This window comes from Impatiens glandulifera, chromosome 7, assembly GCF_907164915.1.
Source record: "Impatiens glandulifera chromosome 7, dImpGla2.1, whole genome shotgun sequence".
Taxonomy (NCBI): domain Eukaryota; kingdom Viridiplantae; phylum Streptophyta; class Magnoliopsida; order Ericales; family Balsaminaceae; genus Impatiens; species Impatiens glandulifera.
Window position 1 is genome coordinate 35,132,573 of NC_061868.1, and position 20,755 is coordinate 35,153,327.

A 20,755-nucleotide genomic window follows, 5' to 3' on the forward strand; every position below is an offset into this window, starting at 1 on the left:
CATTAATGAACACCATGACTGAAAAGACGCTATGAAAGCTACCGAACGAGCAATTATTCCAGTAGGCGTCAAACTTCCAACTCTATCCAAGTATATAAGAAAAAGTGATCCGTTAGTCTTTTTTAAAATGTATGCCTCCACAATGACCCCATTGCGACTTGGAGAACCAACAATTCTCCACCTATTCCCCTAGTACCTCGATGACGCTGCTCTGCTATAGCATTCATAGAACGCTTCTCAATGCATCTCAACCTTGAATGACCTGAAAAGAGGTTGAAAAATATCAAACAAGCAGAAAATAAGTAATTCTCCGTATTTATCGAAATATGGAAAGTTGTCGCCAAGAAAATCGATTCCCTCCCGAGAGAATAGTGACAAATCAATATGATTTTGGAAAACGTTAACGAATGATATTCTGTTGGATCCGCCGTCAACATATTCCAAAATATGAAGAAATTGCTAAAGATTGGAATTAATCTCAAAACAACCTTTTTATCTTAATTGTGCATTTTCAGCTTCTTACGTTATCGAGAAAGAAGGGAAAGAGGGAAAAACAGTCAAAGCTACCCCACCTCCAAGTCCTTTCTCGAGAAAGGAAAAGACTGAAGTACACTAGGTAACTACTGCATGATAGGAGCAATCGCCTCAAAATGCGAGCCCATGTAAGTCTCCACAACCCAAGGTAGGTACAACCACTCCTACTAAGGTCACACCTCCAAAGGAACTTAAACCTCCTAAAGTCTTTGACAATCTAGGAATGCCTTTGAGACAGGTGATGAAGATTCTTCAAGAAAATAATCTTATCAAACCTCTCTCCCCAAGAACAGACAGACCATTCTTGGGAAAATATTAGAATGATTGGTGCGACTACCACCAACAAAAGGGTCACACTACTAACAGATGTAGTACCCTCAAACACCTGTTTTATGACTTGATTGATCAAAACGTGATCGCCAAGCCAGAAATAGTAAAAAATCCGCTACCAGATGACCAAGTCAATATTCTCACCACTAACGAGTATCCCTCAACTTTAACGTGTTATTGGACCTGATCCATAACACCAAACTAGAGAGTAACATGATCGATCCCTGGCCAAAAGAGAAGTCCATAGCCCACTCTAATGAGACTTCAGAATGGTGGACATAAAAAACGAATGCCCACATCTACGGCCCAATAGACATCACGACAACACATGGTGGAACGAATTTACTACCTAGTTTCATGAAAATCACACCGGTAAATGTGCCACCTGCCTCCCAACTTCCTCTAGGAACCAATAGGGAAAATGAGCCCAAAACACTTAACCTAGGAGACAGCCTCCTAAGTCAACTGAAAAGGACAAATGCTAACATTTCCATTTGGGAAATCTTGATGTACTCTATCGAGCACAGGAAAGTAGTTCTCAACGAGTTAAATAAGGCCAATGTCCACGCCAACACTACCCATAAAGAACTAGTAAGGATCATATCCTCTAGTTCACAACACAACATGATCGACTTTGAAGACAAGGATTCATCAGCAGAATCAAACCATGACAAAGCCCTCTACATTTCTATGCAAATGGAGGGAAATATCGTTCCGATGGTATTAATAGACAATAGATTCGCTCTCAACATATGTCCTTGGAGGACTCTTGAAAATATAGGAAGATCCCGAGACAAGATTATACCATCTGATCTGTACATTGTCCAAGTTGTCGCCATCCCCTTCCAGGTTGACCTTTGTGTCATCAACATGCAGTCTCCTTATAACTTGATCTTATGAAGACCATGGCTTCATCAAGCCAATTCTTTAACCTCTACCCTACACCAAAAACTCAGGTTCATTGTCAACGACCAAGTTATCACATTTAACAACACAAATGACACTGCAACAGTCATTGGGTCTACCCACATTGACGCCCTTAAGGTTGAACTAAGAGGGTTCGAGATATGTCCAATCCTCTCAGAAGGTATAGACTCATCTAAACACCCTAATTTTAGTACATTTATCCTCCATTCCATCAGAATGTTACGTCAAATGGGATATTTCCTTGGCATGATATTAGGCCCAAACGCCAAAGGTATGATATCATTCTCGCAACCATGTTATAACATTGATCAACACAATTTAGGATACATCCTTACAAGATTTAAAGAAATCCGCAAGGAAAGGATATTCAAATGACGCATAACTGTTCCTCCAACCTTGAATGGACAGTTCATCCGTGAGGGACAAAGCACCTTATGCTTTGACTTCCTCAAACCCTTTACCAATCCAGATTTACAAAGACGTTTTCTAGGTCTCGAAATCTTTTTATATTGTCCTCATAATCTTAACCCTTCTTTTTGTGTGATTGTCAAATTGAAGTATCGAGAAGGACATGTCCTAAATTTCAAAAAATTCTAGCAACGAATCAAGAAATATCAACTACGACTCAACCCGAAGAAATGTACATTCGAAGTCACAACATGTAAAATACTAGGCTTCTTAATCACACAAAGGGGCATCGAAGTCGATCCCTCTAAGATTGAAGCAATCACAACTATGCTGGTCCCTCGAAACGAAAGAGAGGTCCTTGGATTTTTAGATGAAATCTAATACATTCGCCAATTCATCGAGAGGTTTGATCGATGTTCTTGATCTAGGACCGAGAAATCCGATCGAGGATTTTAATCCAGGACCGAGAGGTCCGACCAGGATTGAGATGTCTGACCTAGGACCAAGAATTCTTGAACCTAGGACCGAGGAATCTCGATTGAAAACCGAGAATTCCGGGACTGAGGGACTTAGTCTGGAGCTAATTAGGACCATGAGATTTATACACCTCGACCGAGGGACTTAACCCCAGGCTAACCCAGGACCGATGAGTTTATACACTCACACCGGTAATCCTAGCCTAGGACTGAGAATCCTTAGCACCCAAATTGAGGGTCTCTAGACCCCGACCCATAAAATCAGACCTAAGGCCTAGGACTCCGGTCATAAGGCCTATTTGACTCCACTTTTCAAAACCCAAAATTATTTTTGTAATTTTTGAACCCCAAACCATTTTTAAAAAAAATCCCGAAAAAATAAAAAATAATTTCAAAATATTTTTGAGATATTTCTAAAAAAAATATTTTTGCTAAAGCGTGTTTGGTGTTTATTTCAAAACTCTAACACCCTTAAAATGACTAATGTTATTCATGTATAATCCTCCATAGTTATCATCAGCAACTCAATATTTAAATATTGTTGTTTCAATATTTTAAATAACGTTAAACCTAGAAGCATGACTAGGATCGGAATAATAATTGGTTATAATTCAAACGTTATACAACCAATTTTTAAAATCTAACTTTATAAGTAAAGATTATTTTGAAAACCGAGAATTCATAAACCCGGGACTGAGGGACTTAGTCTGGAGCTAATTAGGACCATGAGATTTATACACCTCGACCGAGAGACTTAACCCCAGGCTAACCCAGGACCGATGAGTTTATACACTCACACCGGTAATCCTAGCCTAGGACTGAGAATCCTTAGCACCCAAATTGAGGGTCTCTAGAACCCGACCCATAAAATCGGACCCAAGGCCTAGGACTCCGGTCATAAGGCCTATTTGACTCCACTTTTCAAAACCCAAAATTATTTTTGTAATTTTGGAACCCCGAACCATTTTTAAAAAAAATCCTGAAAAAATAAAAAATAATTTCAAAATATTTTTGAGATATTTCTAAAAAAAATATTTTTGCTAAAGCCTGTTTGGTGTTTATTTCAAAACTCTAACACCCTTAAAATGACTAATGTTATTCATGTATAATCCTCCATAGTTATCATCAGCAACTCAATATTTAAATATTGTTGTTTCAATATTTTAAATAACGTTAAAACCTAGAAATATGACTAGCTAGGATCAGTATAATAATTAGTTATAATTCAAACGTTATACAACCAATTTTCAAAAGCTAACTTTATAAGTAAAGATCATTTTTAAAACGGGTATGGAGGATGATGCACGAAAGTCCTTTCCCGAATTTCACCAAACTACGAACTGAAAGAAAACTCTAGTCAATACGTTTGTATACGTATGCCAACTTTTATTATTTTCAAAAATCATTTAACGACTCTATTTCAAAACAAATAATATTTTAAATTAATTATAATTAATTATTTTAAACTAAAATTTTTTCTAAAAAATCAAAAATTGATTTAATTATCATAAATCCTCAAATTATTTAAAATTGAATCAAATTAATTATTATTTTTAATTAATTTCAAAAGCGGTAAGGAATAATTGGAATCTTTTAAAAATAATGTTTTATTTTAAAAAAAATTCCTTAAATGCAAACCGAGATTGAATTTCTTGACCTCGAGCTTTTTACGAAAACTGATGTAAAAGTGTTTTTCTAGTTGTTATATATATATAATCTATTTAAAATAATTTTAAAACATAAACTATGTTTTCTGAACCAGATAATCCGATAGGTAAAAAAATTACTTAATAGATATAATATTATAAATTAAAATCAAAAATCATAAATGATTTAGCAGTTAAAGTGTTTACCTTTTATATTCGAGACCAATGCTTTGAATAAGAATTGAGATGCATCTTTGAAGGATAATGTATGGTAGTATAAGACTAAAATGACAATGGTCAATGATGGTGCTAGGGAGGATCTATACGGGGACTCGGATGGGTTAAAGCCCACCCAAAAAAAATAAAATAAAAATGAATTATTTTTTACGGTTCAAATTTGACATTATCCCATAATTTCTTAATTTTTTTTAATTTAACACACTATATATTTTTTTTAAAAAGACAAAACTTACATTTATTAACTCTCGTTTTATCCATAATTTTCTTATTATTTTTTAAGCCCGCACCAAAATATTTTAATGCCCACTCCAACTCAGATTCATCTTTGTGAGCTACAAATCAATAGTTCCCGCCCCCAACCTAAAAAGAGACATGTAACTAATGATGATAATTTGAAACTATCTTGCGATAATCGAACCAAATTGCCCCGTTTTGGGCGGTTTTTCTCTGGTTTGACTGGTAGTTGATCGGGGATGAGGTGGAGATTATATTTGTGTCCCCCACCATGACCCGTCTCGATCACCCAGATTCTGCCCCGAACACTATAAATACAATTAAATATATAAAATCACCAATATATTTTTTTATTCATTATATAAGACTTTTAAGTTTATTTCTTTATAATAATATAAATTTTTAATATATTACACAATATATTATATTAAAAAATCAGTTTATATAATTTTATTTTATAATTATTTTTTAGAGAATATGTATTAACGTGTTCCGTAAGGATTTCCTAAAACTGAACGAGACAGAGATATTAAAAAAATAAAATTTTGAAGTAAAACTTGGCGGGAAAAAACTGAACGAGACAGAGACACTACAACAAAAAAGACCTCTGGCGACCCTTAAAAAGACTTCTGCCAACCCTTAAAAGCGTCGCCAAAAATATTACCGACCCTTATTTTTGCGTCGCCGTAAGCAGGGTCGGCGCAAGTTATACCAACGCTTATTTAAGCGTCGGTAACATGAATTTAAGCGTCGCCAAAAGCCCATTTAATTTTTAACCATTTTTATTTTTTATTTTTTATTTTTATTTTTTTTTATTTTTATTTGTATTTTTTTTAATTAAATAATCATTAAAAACATTTAAAAATCACTTTCTTTTCATTATTAAACATTTAAATAATAACAAAAAAAAACATAAATTTTCTCATGAAATAATATCATAATCAAATAAATAAATAATTGTCACAACTCAATGTACAGAAAAGCTCAATCCATCAGCAGCCCTTATTTTCATAATGTTCACACCTACAACCTCACCATCAATGCTCACAAGAGGTCCAACTGAATTACCCTGTTCAAACACATGTTTCTTAACTCTTTAAAACTGTATTTAAAACTGTAATCAAATCATATATAATCGATGGACATCAAAGTGAGGACAATCAGTATGTGAGTATTCCCTCCGCATTCCTCCAATAACCAAGTCGTTGCTTTTACAAATCTTCAAAAAGAGTACCATCAAGCCAAATGGTGAACTACAATGGTTAAGATTAATAAGAATACCTCATAATACCAGCTGTAACAATATTCTGAAGGGAAAGAGGACACCCCATTGCAAGCACCCAATCTCCAGGACGAAGGTTACTTGAAGAGCCAAGTTTTGCAGATGAAAGCAGGGTTTTGGAGTCAATCTTCACTATTGCAATATTATTGCAAGTCCGCGTTGATCAATTATCCTTCAAATGTCCTACCATCTTGTAATGTTACATCAACCTGTAAAAAAACTACTCTTACAGCTCATACAAAACAAAATTAATAATCTTTACACTGACTCATACAAAACTGACTGACCTTCCCCACTTTGGTTGACAAGCCATGGTGACTCACAACCAAATGAGCGCACGTCAATATAGTACTATCAGAATCCATTATGGTGCCAGAACCAACACTCTTTCCCAAGGTAACTCTGTGTAAATCTGTAAAATGAGAAACCCTTTGAAAGATCAAACACCAAAAACTGAAATGTCAACTTCTTCTTTCTACAGGTTCACTATAAACACCTTGTGAGACAGACAAATTAACTACAGTAGGACCAGTTATTGCAGCAACATTGGCAATTGAATCTCTACTGAAGCACCCATTATAACCTTTAGCTTCTTTGCTCGTATCTGCGGGTGGTGGAATATCTCCTCCAGACCTAGAGAAAAACAATGGCACATTTCCTGCCATTACAGAACCATGTATACATATTGAAGATGAAAATGGGTGGTGGCACAAGATGAGTACAATAATTTAAAAATAAATAAAAGCTAGTAAAAGATGATAACCATATTGAAGAGACCCACCTAGGCAATTAAAAGAGGGCTGAAGAAACATTGGTCCCCAAGTTCTCCATGGCCACCAAGATGGATGATCATGCTTTGGGATATTAACAGAAATCCATAAGGATGGTCCTAAATGAGCAGAATAGTGTCACAGTCAAAATCGTAGAATGGTGAGACAGGTGAAGATTAGAAACAACTAACAACTATTTACTTGTTGGGTCTGTGTCAATGTTTGAATAAAAATAAAGACCGGATTTAGCAGCAGCAATAGAAGCAGACAAAACGAGAGATCGAAGAAGAGAGCTTTTGTTGGATGTAGGAAACCTCTTCTGTGAGTTCAAATAAGAAACAAAAGACTTATGAGGAGGAATAGCGAAAAGCAACAATCTATGAAAAGAAGAAGAAGATGAAGCCTACCAGAATAGTAACTTCCGAGTTCAACATTTTTCCCACCAATTTCACTTGTCGCATCAACCGACGAAGACAGTTTCTGTAGCAATAATGGGGATCTCTTGAAGAGTCTCACAACAAAACTATTAGGAAGCTTTCTTCTATCAATAGAGAGATGGTGTATGTCAGGTTCAATATTACAAGTGATCCATTATGTTTTCCTTATCCCTGCAAGAATAATACAGATTGTTGCATGCTAAAGTTCAAGAAATATAATATGTGTTGTTGTTTAAGAGAAATAATCATATGCACATTGGTACCTGGTTGACATAGATAATGGTACCTAATTGACTAGATAAGCTGCTCCATCAGAAGATCTACAAAATAGAGCAATGTAGTGATGAAGGTTTAGATATAAGACTCCAGATACAGAAAGAAAACAGGTGGGTAGGTAACAAAAGAAGACATATACCATTGTCTAGAGAATTCATAATTGAGACAACTGGGCACTAACTAAAGAACACTTCATATCTGGGCTATACTAGAGCTTGGGTGGATATAAACTGTCTGGGGATGTTTGAAGGTCTTGTAAGCTCCACTCTTTTGCAGTCTTCCAGAATGGGGGAAGAAACCTGACCAACAAAATCTCAATTACCAAAAGAAGAAATGCTTTGAGGAAATCAGAATTAATCCAGGAGGGCCATGTCTGTGGTCTATACACTTATTTATTGCTTCAAAATCATTATCGTTAGATGTCAGTTCAATTTCAACCCACTTTTGAGTATAAACCACACCCAATGGTGAGGACTTAAAGAATACTTGCAATAAACAAAATTGACAACAATATAGTAGAGACAAGAATGAAGATAATAGACCATAAGTTGCATTAGTACATAGTTAAAGACAACAACAATCAGTAAACTTAAAAGGCCATTTTTAAGGGCATAATTTTTTAAAATTTTGAGACCAAGATTTTACCCTAGAAGATAATAGACCGTAAATTGTATTATATTGTGGTTAAAGACTGGAACAACCAGCAAAATTAGAAAGCCATTTAAGAACATAGTTTTTATTATTATTTCACTCATGTTTTGCATACACACAAGGTTAGGACCTAATCCCAGCGCCATGACCTCCCATTCAATCAAGTTTCTTCTATTAAAACCTCAAACTCATTGAACCTAAAACCTAATCCTCCTCTTAGTTCAAGACTCTTACCAGTTGAGCTAACATGAGTGATAGAACATAGCTTATATTGCATACAGTTCTTAACATCCAGAAAATATATCTTATATAGAACAAGAGAACTTGAAAAAAACTAAGAAACTCTATTAAAATTAATAATCAGGACAAACAATCATAGAAAACCTGTCATTTTAAGAAATACTACTATGTAATTGCAATTAATTGAAACTTTCAGGAATAGAACAATAATATTGCAGAATATTTCAGCAAATTTGCATAAATTTCAAAATAAAGTCAATACATTGAAATTGTTTCACAGCTACCCAAACAAAAATTGCAGAAAAATTATGATCCAATCTCTAGCTATATATGAATCAAGGAGTTACATTGATCGGTAAAAAACAAAATACAGTAGGCGTTAGTTTTCACCTGGAGTTACTGTTGTTTCTGCTTCTTCTTCCGAATTAGAATCGAGAGATGTTGGAGATTATTTTGATCGGTGTTCTAGATCTCAGAAATTGATTCGTTCGTCTTAGGGTTCAACTTTATTTATAGGAGTTCGATCCCTTCCATTAGGGTTCCGTCCTCTCCCTCTTCCCCGTGATCACCTTGCAGAAGTTGCGGCGTACGGTGTTTGTAGGTGAGTTCCCGTCTTTTTCCTTTCTTGTTATCCTTTTTTCCTTATTGAGTTGAAATGGTTTGTAGAAAGAGGAGAAGATTGGGAATCTGAGAAAGGTAACGAACCAGAAAGAAAATGTAGATTGATCGAGGAGAAAAACAACAGGAAGCACAACGATCTGACGCCTAGAGTCTTTCATCTCTATCTCTGTGAATTCGCCCAGGCTTCCACTGCTCCATTGTTTGGCGGTGAAGTCTGGAGGTCGATTTGATTAGGTTTTAAGAGAGAAGAGGAATTGGGCTAGTGGTTTCTAATTTTAATATAATATTTAATTTGTATTATTTTTTACATTTTTATTTAATTAAATTTAAATAATAATTAATTAAAGCACAAATATTTATAAAAAAATTAATAATAAAATTTAACAATTTTATGCTATAAAAATTTAATAATTAATTTTTAATGTTAATAAAATTATAAATCAAATTTAATTTGAAAAATTAAAATAATGAAATAAAATATTTATAAAATTAAAAAGAAAAACATAAAAATATTAAAATTTACAATTGTTAAAGTATTAAGTTCTCAACAAGTATTTATATAAAAAATTAATAAAGGTTGGTGCATGTACAAAGGTTGACAAAAGTTTATTTTCTTTTAATCTTTAGCCACGCTTAATATGCGTTGGCATATAAAGGTCGCCAAAGATATGTTTTGTTGTAGTGAGATATTAAAAAAATAAAATTTTGAAGTAAACTTGGCGGGATGATAAATTCATTATCCGCCCCGGACCGTTCAATTTCTTTCCCTACATATAACTATATAATTAATCTTGTTTTTTCATGGTGGTGTTATTTATAGTGTGACAATATAAGGATATACTACAATGATGAGAGCTTTAATTTAAATTTGAGACTCAATTATTGCAGAGATGATGATTGAATATATATGAGAGGAGTTTCAATTTAAAATTTCATATTCCACAATGAACCCAATGTATACTTCTTCTTTCACACGTCTTCTAAACAATATAACAATTATGATGTATTAATTTAGATGCAAAAGAAAAAAAACTGCATATTATCAAAAACATATACACAAGAAGTTACAGATCTTTCAAACTCATTTTCTTTTTATATTGTAATACACAAGTAATCTATTTTTTATGTTAATAGCTATAGGACATATCTAAGAGCCTCCTTCAGCATATAGTAAAATCATTCATTTTTTAACCTTTGCATTTTAACCTTTTTACTAACGGAATTCATAACATCATAGATTTATGCATGAATCTAACTGATATTTTGATATGTCTAAACAAAAATATTCTAATCTATATCAATGTTTAAATTATTTTCATATTTTTAATTTTTGTACAAGTATAAAATAGTTAGTCTTAAAATACCACTGATCCGTTAAAGAATGTTTATCGCTACAACAAAATATTTGGGGGTTAATATGATTTTATTTTAATTTACCCGTTTTACTTACTTATTAGGTATAGTATTTAAAATGTGTTCATATTTATATTTTATATTTACAAGACATTAACCATTTTTAAAAAGTAAATATAATGCATCGCATAATGTAATATGATAAGATGAATTTATAAAAAAATATAAATAATATGAGATGAGAAGATACAGTATTGATTAGAATAATTAATATTTTTACTTCGATTTTGTGCTGGTTATTTTATTTTTCATAAAGTATATATTGACCTATTGTATTTTATTTTCCTACATTTACTCAGATATTCCTTACTAGTTTTACAAGTTAACATTGTTATATAGTTTATTTATTTTTATTTATAAAATATTTTTATTGTTTTAACTTTCAGTTTATTAAATTTAATTATTATTTAAAATAATAATTCAATATTTCTCTTATAAATATATATACATAATATTTTTAATTAAACAAAAACATTATAAATTAAAAAAAATATAAATATTTATTAACTATACAAAATATGTCAAAATAATATAAATTCTTTTTTAAATTTACTTTATATTATACTATATTTTTTAAATAATAATTTAATAATGAGTTCATTTAACTATTATTAAATATTATTTTTTCATAACATTATAAAATATTTTATAATAAAAAATTAATATGTATAATGAAATTTTAAATTAAATATTTATTGAACATATCTAGTAAAGGGATTTGACCCATTTTATAAACATATTTAAATGACTCAACTTGTCCTTGTAGTATTTATGAGCTCTTATTAATATCATATCTTCCCAAAACTTTCCAGGTCTTTCCTTCAGCTTCCATACCAGTTAGACCATCCCACGTGAAATACTTCCCATACAAGCATGGGCCAGAATTTATTTATTTTTATTCTTATTTTATCAATTATTATATTTAAATTTAATTATAGTAATTTTTATTTTATTATCTTAGTGAATTTCCCTCTTAATCAATTAAAGAACCGAGTAATTTAACAGGAAAAAATCTTAAAAAGAACAACATAAGATTAGATATCAGAGTTCGATCAAAATATGGTCTACGTCTCCGTCGAGTTCAGTTAGAAACTCGACTCCACTATCACAATCAAATGTTTCAATTACATCATTGTTCTTTATATATATGACTCACACATATATAAAATCTCAATCTCTTAGAATTGTGTGAATTATTTATCTATATATATATAAGCAACTTGTCATAACTAACTTAAGAAACTTAAGCCTTTGACACTTCATTTAAATTGGGTCTGACATCCTATTAACTCAATATCAACAATCTCCACCTTGGGATGACAGGTCGTTCTCTTGTTCTAGGGAAATCGAATATGTTCATCACTTTATTGCTCAAAGTCTTCATTGCACTACGTTTCTTCAACTCTAAGCAAATCTAAACAATTTCTGAATTTACTTAGAGGTAGTACCTTGGTTCCAAAATCAACCGAGTTGTTTTCTGATCCAACCTTGGTGATTGAAACCACCCCTTATGCCATCTTCTCTCGAATGAAATGGTGCTTGATATACACGTGTTTTGTTCTATCATAGTACACGAGATTCTTGCACAAGTGTAGTGCACTTTGGCTATCTGTAAACATTGTTGTAGGTCCTTTGAACACCTCCAGTTCTTGCAGCAGATCCTGAATCCACATTGCTTCCTTTACCGCTTCAGTTGATGTGATATATTCGGCTTCTGTTGTTGATAAAGCCACTACAGATTGCAATTGACTCTTTCAAGTGATATATTTACCAATCACCAAAAAATAGAAAGCCGAAGTTGATTTCCTTGAATCTTTATCTCCCACATTGTCTAAGTCCACGTAACCAATTACACTAACCTCTAAACCACTTCTTTTCTTGTAACATATCCCCACATTAGTAGTTAAGGCTATGTATCTCAATAACCACTTCATTGTGAGCCAATGTTCACGGCCATGATTGACCATAAACCTACTCAAGACACTAATCCCATGTGCTAAGTCTGACCTGGTACAAACCATTGAGTACAAACCATTGAGTACAAACCCTTGTCCATGTAAGTCTGATCTGACCTTGTTTTTTGCTGAGTTCACAAACGATATCAGATATTGATTCGTGGTCGACAACTTTGTTGGCTTGGCTCCTCAAATATCGAACTTGTCAATCACCTTCTCGAGATAGCCATATTGACTAAAAGTCATTACACCATTCTTCCGGTCTATACTAATCCTTATCCCAAGAATCTTAGAAGTTTTGCCTAAGTCCTTTATATCGAACTCGGAACTTAGAATAGTCTTCAACTTCTTCACACTCGAAACTTTTTTTTGCTGATTAGTAGTATATCATCTACATATAGTAGAAGATAATTAGCTTCAAATATACTCTTCCCTCTGAATTATAAACAAGTATCATAGTTGCTCATCATAAAGCCTTGTTGAGTAATAAATGCATCAAACTGTATGTACCACTGTCTTGGTAATTGTTTGAGTCCATACAACGACTTCCTAAGCAAACACACCACGTTCTTCTCTTACTGAACTTTGAACCCTTCAAGCTGCTCCATAAAGATGGTTTCCTCTAAATTTCCATGAAGAAACGCAATTTTAATATCCATTTGTTCTAGCTCAAAATCGAACTAAGTTACCAGCAAGAGCATGATCCGAATGGTTTTGTACTTGACAACTGGTGAGAATATCTCATTATAGTCCACTTCTTCTTTTTGAGAGAACCCCTTAATAATTAATCTTGTTTTATATTTGACCCCTTTCCGAATCGAAATACCTCCTTGATCTTATATGTTAGAAAAATTAGGAAAAAAGTTCACTTAGACGTATGTACTTGTACAACTAGCTCACTTAAACGTATGTACTAATAAAAAGTCATTTAAACGTACGTACTATCAAAAATTGGCTCATTTAGCCTCTTTTAGTAACCATGATTAACTTTTATTTTTAAATTTATATATTTATTAATTAAATATTAATATATTTTCTCTCTCTTTCCTTTTCATTTATTATTTCATTTATTACTAATAAATGAACTCTCTAGTTTTATCTTTTTTATATTTTATTTTTATTTTTATATGATTATTTATGATTGATTATTTTAATTTTATTTTATATATACGAGCACTCATTCTTAATTATTTTAACTCTATATTTCTTTTATATATATATATTTTTTTATATTCACATTAATTATTTTAAAATTGTTTGATCCCAATAATTGAATATAACAATCAAAATTCTTTCAATAAAAAAAATCATTCAACAAAAAAATAAATTAATTAAGAATTTAAGAATTGAATAATAATAAAACTCATTCATCAAACACTAAAAGAGTAATAATCAAATATTAGACAAAACAATTCATTTACTACTAATATAAGTCGGGAATAAAAATTAAATTAAAAATTATTAATTTCATTTTTATTTATATTAAACTAAATAAGAAAAAACCCTTTTTCATTTTTATTATATTAAATTAAATAAAAAAAACCTTCAAAAAAATATTACAGTGAAACATAAAATTCATAAAAAAGTTGTTAAATTTAAAAAAAAAAATGAGAATTTAAGAAATATGAGAAATGAAAACTAATAAAAAAGAAGATGAAATATAAAAGAGAAATTAATATTAAAATAATAAAAAAATTAAAAATAAAATAAATTACCTAGTTTAATTAATGAAAAAGAAAGAGAGAGAAAATATATTAATATTTAATTAGTAAATATATAAATTTAAAAATAAAAGTTAACCATGATTATTAAAAGAGGCTAAATGAGCTAATTTTTGATAGTACATATGTTTAAATGATCTTTTATTAGTACATACGTCTAAGTGAGCTAGTTGTACAAGTACATACGTCTAAGTGAGCTTTTTTCCGAAAAATTAAGTAAGTTAATTTTAAATCGGCCAACGATTACAAATTTTGAATATTTATTCAAAATAATCAAAAAGGTAGAAATAGTTAGAACTTATGAAAATTTTAATGAATAGATCAAACTAAGTTCAACCACTAAGTCATATCAAGTATATTAATTGGTTAACATATAACAAAAAGGTGATGTAGTGTAATGGTAAATACTATTACTTGTTACACAGGTGACCAAGGATCAAATCTCACCGACTGCGAATAATATTTAAAGTTTTGCTCGGTCAAGAAGTTCGGTCAAACGACACTTAATGAAGCATGGCTTCAGTCATAAATGAGCTCAGAAAACCAGAACAACTCAAATTAATGACCGGTTAAGTTGTAAACCGAAAGTGTTCGGCTAGTTCATTGAAAAATCCTAACGAACATCTTCAACGGGCAGATTATTCAAAAGATATGAATATCTTGAAGATAACGTGTTAAGACAAACAAAATATTACTTGGGAATATACAAAATAAAGGTCTAAAATTAGGCATGGGGTAGAATAATGATTACTGTTTATCCAAGATCTCTAGCAAATCTCTGAAACAGGCGGTCGGCTAATGCATGTCTGCCATGTGTCTAAAATGGCAAAGCGTGCACGCCACCTGAACCTAACCGGTGCATGCATGTCTGCCAGATGTCTAAAATGACAAGGCGTGCACGCAATCTGAACCTGACCGGCGCGGCTTCAGATGACCAATCCAGCGGAGAGAGAAAATTATGACCGTTGTCATATTTTCCATATAAATAGAAGCTCGTGGTGCCGAAGATATACACGCGTGAAATCACTACGAAAAGTATAATAATACAACGCGCGCGAACAAGAAAATCAAGTTTTTCATATAATAAAGCTCGAAGAATATCCTGAGTTCACATAGCTATTCTGTTCTAAAAGTGAAAATGTTCTAAGAAGAAATCTGTGTATTTTACCAAGTATAAAAGTATTACATCACTGTGTGAGTGGTGTAACCGACGAGCAGTAAATAAGACTCGTTCGAATTGTGTACTGTTGTGTAATATTCTAGTTAGTGAATATCCTTCTCACTATTTGAGAAGAAGGGGTGACGTAGGAGATTAAACTCCGAACATCCATAAAATCTTGTCTTGTGTTCTTCATCTTCACATTCTGTCTTACCTACTCTAACCGAACCGAAATACCTAAAATCTCAACCGAAATAACTAATAACTCCCTTAACCGAACCGCCTTCCTCCTTAAACCGATATCTCCTAAATACATTCCAAACCGAATTGTCTGAGTTGCTTCAGATTGAAACGGACATTTCCGCACTTGAACTCGGTTCAAGAGTCTGTGACAATCTGTGTAGTGTTAAGAGCGGTTCTAGTCTTTAACCAGATTAGTTCCAATTGTTGTGTGTTGTTGTATGTGATCTACCTTTAGCCGGACTCCGGTTCTCCAAGGGCGATCCCGATCCTAACATTATATATCCATTTGCACTTGATCACAGATTGCTTGACAAGCCTCAAAACTATCTCCTAAGTTGAATTCTTATAAAGAGAATTCATTTCTTCCTTCATAGATTCTATCCACTTTGATCTATCACTCTAACTCAACCCCTCTTTTGAAATCTCCCGGTATAATTTTGTCTAACTCAATTGCTGTCATAAAAACATATGTCAACATATCAGTATAAGCTGAGAGCCCATACCGCTTGGTGAATTTTGGTTGCCTCATTATCCTATCATTTGTGAGTTGATAACTTGCTTCTAATTGATCTATAACTCCCACGTCTTGTTCCACAACATGTTTAACATTTGTAACAATAAACTCCTCACGATTATCAGTAACCATTTTAGTGTCTTTATCTGACACTAATGGCTTCACGTGACTTGATGAAACATTAATGAAATTGAATCTGCATTTGTCCCCTACTCGCTTATACCCGAGTCACCATGATTAATTCTATATTGATTTTGAGAGACACACAAAACTCCAATTTATTAAATACTACGTCTTTGCTGATTATGGTTTAAAACCACTAGACCGTCTCAATCACAACCTATAATCTTTTACTCTTTGAGGATACCCAAGGATAGGGGTGAGCATAATATGGGTTTACCCAAACCTAACCCAAACCCAAAATATTAATTTGGGTTGGTTAATATGGGTTGGGTTGAGTATGGGTTGGGTATAGGTTGAGTTTAATTTGGGTTGGGTTAGGGTTACCCAAATTACCCAAATTATATAAATTTAGTTTAATTCTCTATTATTAATCAAATATAAACTAATCATCTTCCAACTTTAAGTCGAACACGTTTTTGACATGCTTAACATATTTTTCATCGTTTAAAACGTTTTCCACGTATCTAACATGTTTTTAATATTTTTAACACGTTTCACTTATAACATGTTTTTCACACGTTTAACACATTTTTTACACGTTTAACACGTTTTCACATTTTGACACGTTTTCACGTTTTTGACATATTTAACACATTTTTGACATGTTTAACACGTTTTTGACATGTTTAACACATTTTCACAATAATAACACGTTTTTCACATTTTTGTCACGTTAAACACGTTTATGACATATTTAATACGTTTAACGCGTTTTTGACAAGTTTAACACGTTTTTTTACGTTTTTGGCACGTTTAACACGTTTTTAACATACTCAACACATTAACACGATTTTCACGTTTTTGGCACGTTTAACACGTTTTAAACATATTTAACACATTTTTGATAAGTTTAACATGATTTTCACGTTTTTGGCACGTTTAACACGTTTTTAACATTTTAACACGTTTTTGATATGTTTAACACGTTTTCCACACGTTTAACAAGTTTTTAATATTTTTAACACGTTTTCACACTTAAAACACGTTTTTCACACGTTTCACACGTTTTTATGTTTTTGGCACGTTTAAGAAGTTTTTGACATGTTTAACACGTTTTCATACTAATAACACGTTTTTGACATGTTAATACGTTTAACGCGTTTTTGACAAGTTTAACACGCTTTTTTTTACGTTTTTGGCACGTTTAACACATTTTTAACATAACTAACACGTTAACACGTTTTTGAAAAGTTTAACACGGTTTTCACGTTTTTGGCACGTTTAACACGTTTTTAACATTTTAACACGTTTTTGTTATGTTTAACGCGTTTTCACACGTTTAACACATGAAAATAGTATCCAACGTGTCAAATGTGTTAAACGTGTTGAATGTGTGAAAAATGTATTAAACGTGTCGAAAACGTATTAAACGTGTTGAAAACGTGAAAAACGTGTTAAACGTCTCAAAACGTGGAAAACGTGTTAAATGTGTCAAAACGTGTTAAACGTGTTAAACGTGCCAAAATGTGAAAAACGTGTGAAACGTGTCAATAATGTGAAAAATGTATTAAACGTGTCGAAAACGTGAAAACGTGTTAAACGTGCCAAAAACGTGAAAAACGTGTGAAACATGTCAAAAATGTGAAAAACATGTTAAACGTGTCAAAACGTGTTAAACGTGTTAAACGTGCCAAGAATGTGTTAAAATGTGTTGAACGTGTCGAAAACGTGAAAAAACGTGTCAAACGTGTCAAAAACGTATTAAACATGTTAAAAATGTGTTAAACATGCCAAAAACATGAAAAACGTGTTCAACGTGTCAAAAATGTGTTCAACGTGCCAAAAACGTGTTAAACGTGTCAAAAACGTGTTAAACATGTGAAAAACGTATTAAAATGTAAAAAATATGAAAAACGTGAAAAACGTGAAAACGTGTTAAACGAATAAAAATGTGTTAAATAAGTCAAATACATGTTAAATGAAAAAATAAAAATAAAATAATTTGGATTACCCAGCCCATACTCAACCCAACCCATATTAGTAAATAATATGGGTTGAATTATGGGTTGGGTAAATTTAATTTGGGTTGGGTAATACGGGTTGGGTTTACCCGTTTGCTCCAAATGTTCTAAGATGAGCAAAGGTTGTGCATCCAAATGTTCTAAGATGAGATAGATCTAGAGGCTTACTAGTCCACATTTCTTTAGGAGTTTTGAACTCAATTGTTGTCGATGGACATCGATTCACCAAATATGTTGTTGTCATTACAGCTTCACCCTAGAAGAACTTGGAAAAAATGTCCCGAAAAGCATGCATCAAGACTTATCCATCAAAGTTTGATTCATGCGCTCATCAACTCCGTTTTGTTAGGAGTGTGGATCAAACTGTTTTATGTCTCTAAACCCCTAGCTCACGATAACAACTATTAAACATTCCGTTATCGTTATGATCAATTAAAGGGACTTTAGGACGAACTCCTTGACGAATTACATGGAGTATAGGTTTTTTCTAAGCTAGACTTGCGCTCGGGATACCATTAAATTCGAGGAAGAGGTTAACGTAGTCAAGCCTTTCGGACTCATTCGGGCCTTTATGAGTTTCGAGTCATGCCCTTTGTATTGTCCAATGCGGAAGCTACATTTTAATCTTTGATGAATGATATTTGAAGACCTTTTATGCTTTGTATTGGTATTCTTTGATGACATACTTGTTTATAGCCCATCAATACAAAACTGTAACCCATTATCTGTTCTTAAGGTCTTTAACTTTCTATCTGTCAGATTCTCAACAAAAGTCTATCATGCTTTGAACTTCTCAAATGCATCACTTTTTGTGTTTTAGAAGATAAACCCATACATTTTGAGAATAATCATCTAAGATTGACAAGGAGTACGAGTTACCTCCATGCGTAGATGTTTTCTCAGAACCCCATAGGTCTGAATGGACATACTCCAACACGTCCTTCGACTTGTGAATCTCGATCTTAATTTTTTATCGATGCTGCTTGCCTAACACACAATGTTTGCAAAAGTTTAGACCCTTAACTTTATCTGAGCCTAATATCTTCTTGTCACTGAGAATCTGCAAACCCTTTTCACTAATGACCATGCCTTCGATGCCACATCGTGGCCTTCTTGTCTTAATCTAAAACTTACTAGTGTAGACTACCTCGACACAGTCTCACCAATCAACTGATACAAACCTTCTTGCTTGATTCCTTTCATCACTTACCTTTTTCCTTCATAATCTTCATCTTCCCAGACACTATCTGATTTGTGCACCAAGTCATCAAGAACCCCAAGATAGATGATGTTTCATGCCAACTGAGGCACAAACCTGACTTGTTTCAGGACCCTCATAACAACATCGAACATTTTTATGCTGACATTTCAATTTTTTTACACTTGACATGCATTATTATTTCCCATTAAAACCTTGCAACCACTCAAGATTCTAAAACTTAGAAATCCAATCTTTTATGTACGTCATGTGGAAATACAACTAGAATCAAGAACTCAGTCCATCATAACATCTTCTATTGATGTGATTAGGACCTCTCCAATAGCATAGTCATCACCATAATTCACAGATTCTTTAGTCTTCACTTGTTTCTTCAGCCAAATATAGTAGTGGTTTCGAAGATGACCAACCTTACCACAATGATAGCACTTTCTTGTTTACGTGGATTCCGATTATGATGTTTTTCTTTTATTCTCTTTCGAGTTGTTGTTGGTTTGAGGTTGCCCTTTGTATAAGTTTTTCCCTTTGGCCATGTAATTCTCGTCATTCGAGCTTGCTTTTTTGTTTGTCCTTAATTCCAACCTTTTCGGCTTCAATGCCGAAATCACTTCTTCAAGAGTGATACTTGTTCGTCCATACTTGATAGCATTACAGACTTCCTTGTAGGATTCATGAAGAGAATTGAGAATGATTATTGCTTGATTTTCATTGCTCATTACTTCATTCTCGCATGGGTTTTCCAACTCGATATTGAGTTTCAAGAACTCATTAAGATTTTGAGTAAGAGTCTCTCCTAAATCATCTTGTAACTGAACAACCTCTCCTTCCAATAAATCTTGTTGATTAGAGACTTGGATTTGAGCATGTCGTCTAAGCGCCTCCACATCGACGTTAGAATCTTTTCATTGTCCATCAACCATAGAAAATGATCGTGCCAATCGATGTCTTTGTCATCTCGCTCTTTTGATCTTTACTAATCTCTAGTGGCCACGAGACTAGTTCTTCTATGGTTCACATAAGATGTTGTTGTGCCAAGAGAACCCTGATTTTTCGCTACCAGATGCGAAAATCATCTTGCCAGTGTTAGTCTTCATGCTTGAGATTGGCTGCCACTAGAATTCTCAAGGTGAAAATGTCTTTGATGATCTATTTCTTGTATATATTGTTGAACCTTGTCAACTTTGTCTCTACATGCGCCTGAGCTGGACTCTTCCTTATCCGTATCTCTAGCCAGCGTTAAAAACTTTTCCATGATTCTTCAAAAATGATCTTAATCTTGCCCAAACCGAGCTCTAATACCACTGTAGGAAAATCC

At 32.9% G+C, this 20,755-nt stretch overlaps 1 protein-coding gene across 4 annotated transcripts; it reads right to left on the reverse strand.

Moving 5' to 3' along the window:
- Positions 1-5,704: 5,704 nt before the first annotated feature.
- On the reverse strand, positions 5,705-9,318 carry LOC124910417 (putative protease Do-like 14). Of its 4 annotated transcripts, none has more exons than XR_007096414.1 (10): positions 8,842-9,318; positions 7,700-7,859; positions 7,548-7,604; positions 7,255-7,455; positions 7,049-7,166; positions 6,859-6,966; positions 6,574-6,735; positions 6,365-6,489; positions 6,077-6,286; positions 5,705-5,864 (listed from the first exon to the last, which is right to left on the reverse strand). XR_007096414.1 is itself a non-coding variant. In XM_047451056.1 (9 exons), exons 4-9 carry the CDS (start codon positions 7,306-7,308, stop codon positions 6,245-6,247), a joined length of 522 nt encoding a protein of 173 aa, XP_047307012.1. In that variant the 5' UTR covers positions 7,309-7,455; positions 7,548-7,604; positions 7,700-7,859; positions 8,842-9,318; the 3' UTR covers positions 5,705-6,244. The 4 variants fall into 4 exon arrangements, 2 of the variants coding, with proteins under 2 accessions (XP_047307012.1, XP_047307011.1); XR_007096415.1 differs by having other exon boundaries at positions 5,705-6,014; XM_047451056.1 differs by having other exon boundaries at positions 5,705-6,286; positions 6,661-6,735.
- Between the last annotated feature and the right edge of the window lie 11,437 nt (positions 9,319-20,755).

What these genes read in the sequence shown, in the direction of transcription:
- LOC124910417 (XM_047451055.1), bottom strand. Translation starts at nt 7,308, where the DNA reads ATGCGACAAGTGAAATTGGTGGGAAAAATGTTGAACTCGGAAGTTACT. An exon ending in ACTCGGAAGTTACTATTCTG is followed by an intron (nt 7,167 to 7,254) that starts GTAGGCTTCATC and finishes TTGAACTCACAG; the next exon opens with AAGAGGTTTCCTACATCCAA. An exon ending in TGTCAACCAAAGTGGGGAAG is followed by an intron (nt 6,287 to 6,364) that starts GTCAGTCAGTTT and finishes GTTTTTTTACAG; the next exon opens with GTTGATGTAACATTACAAGA.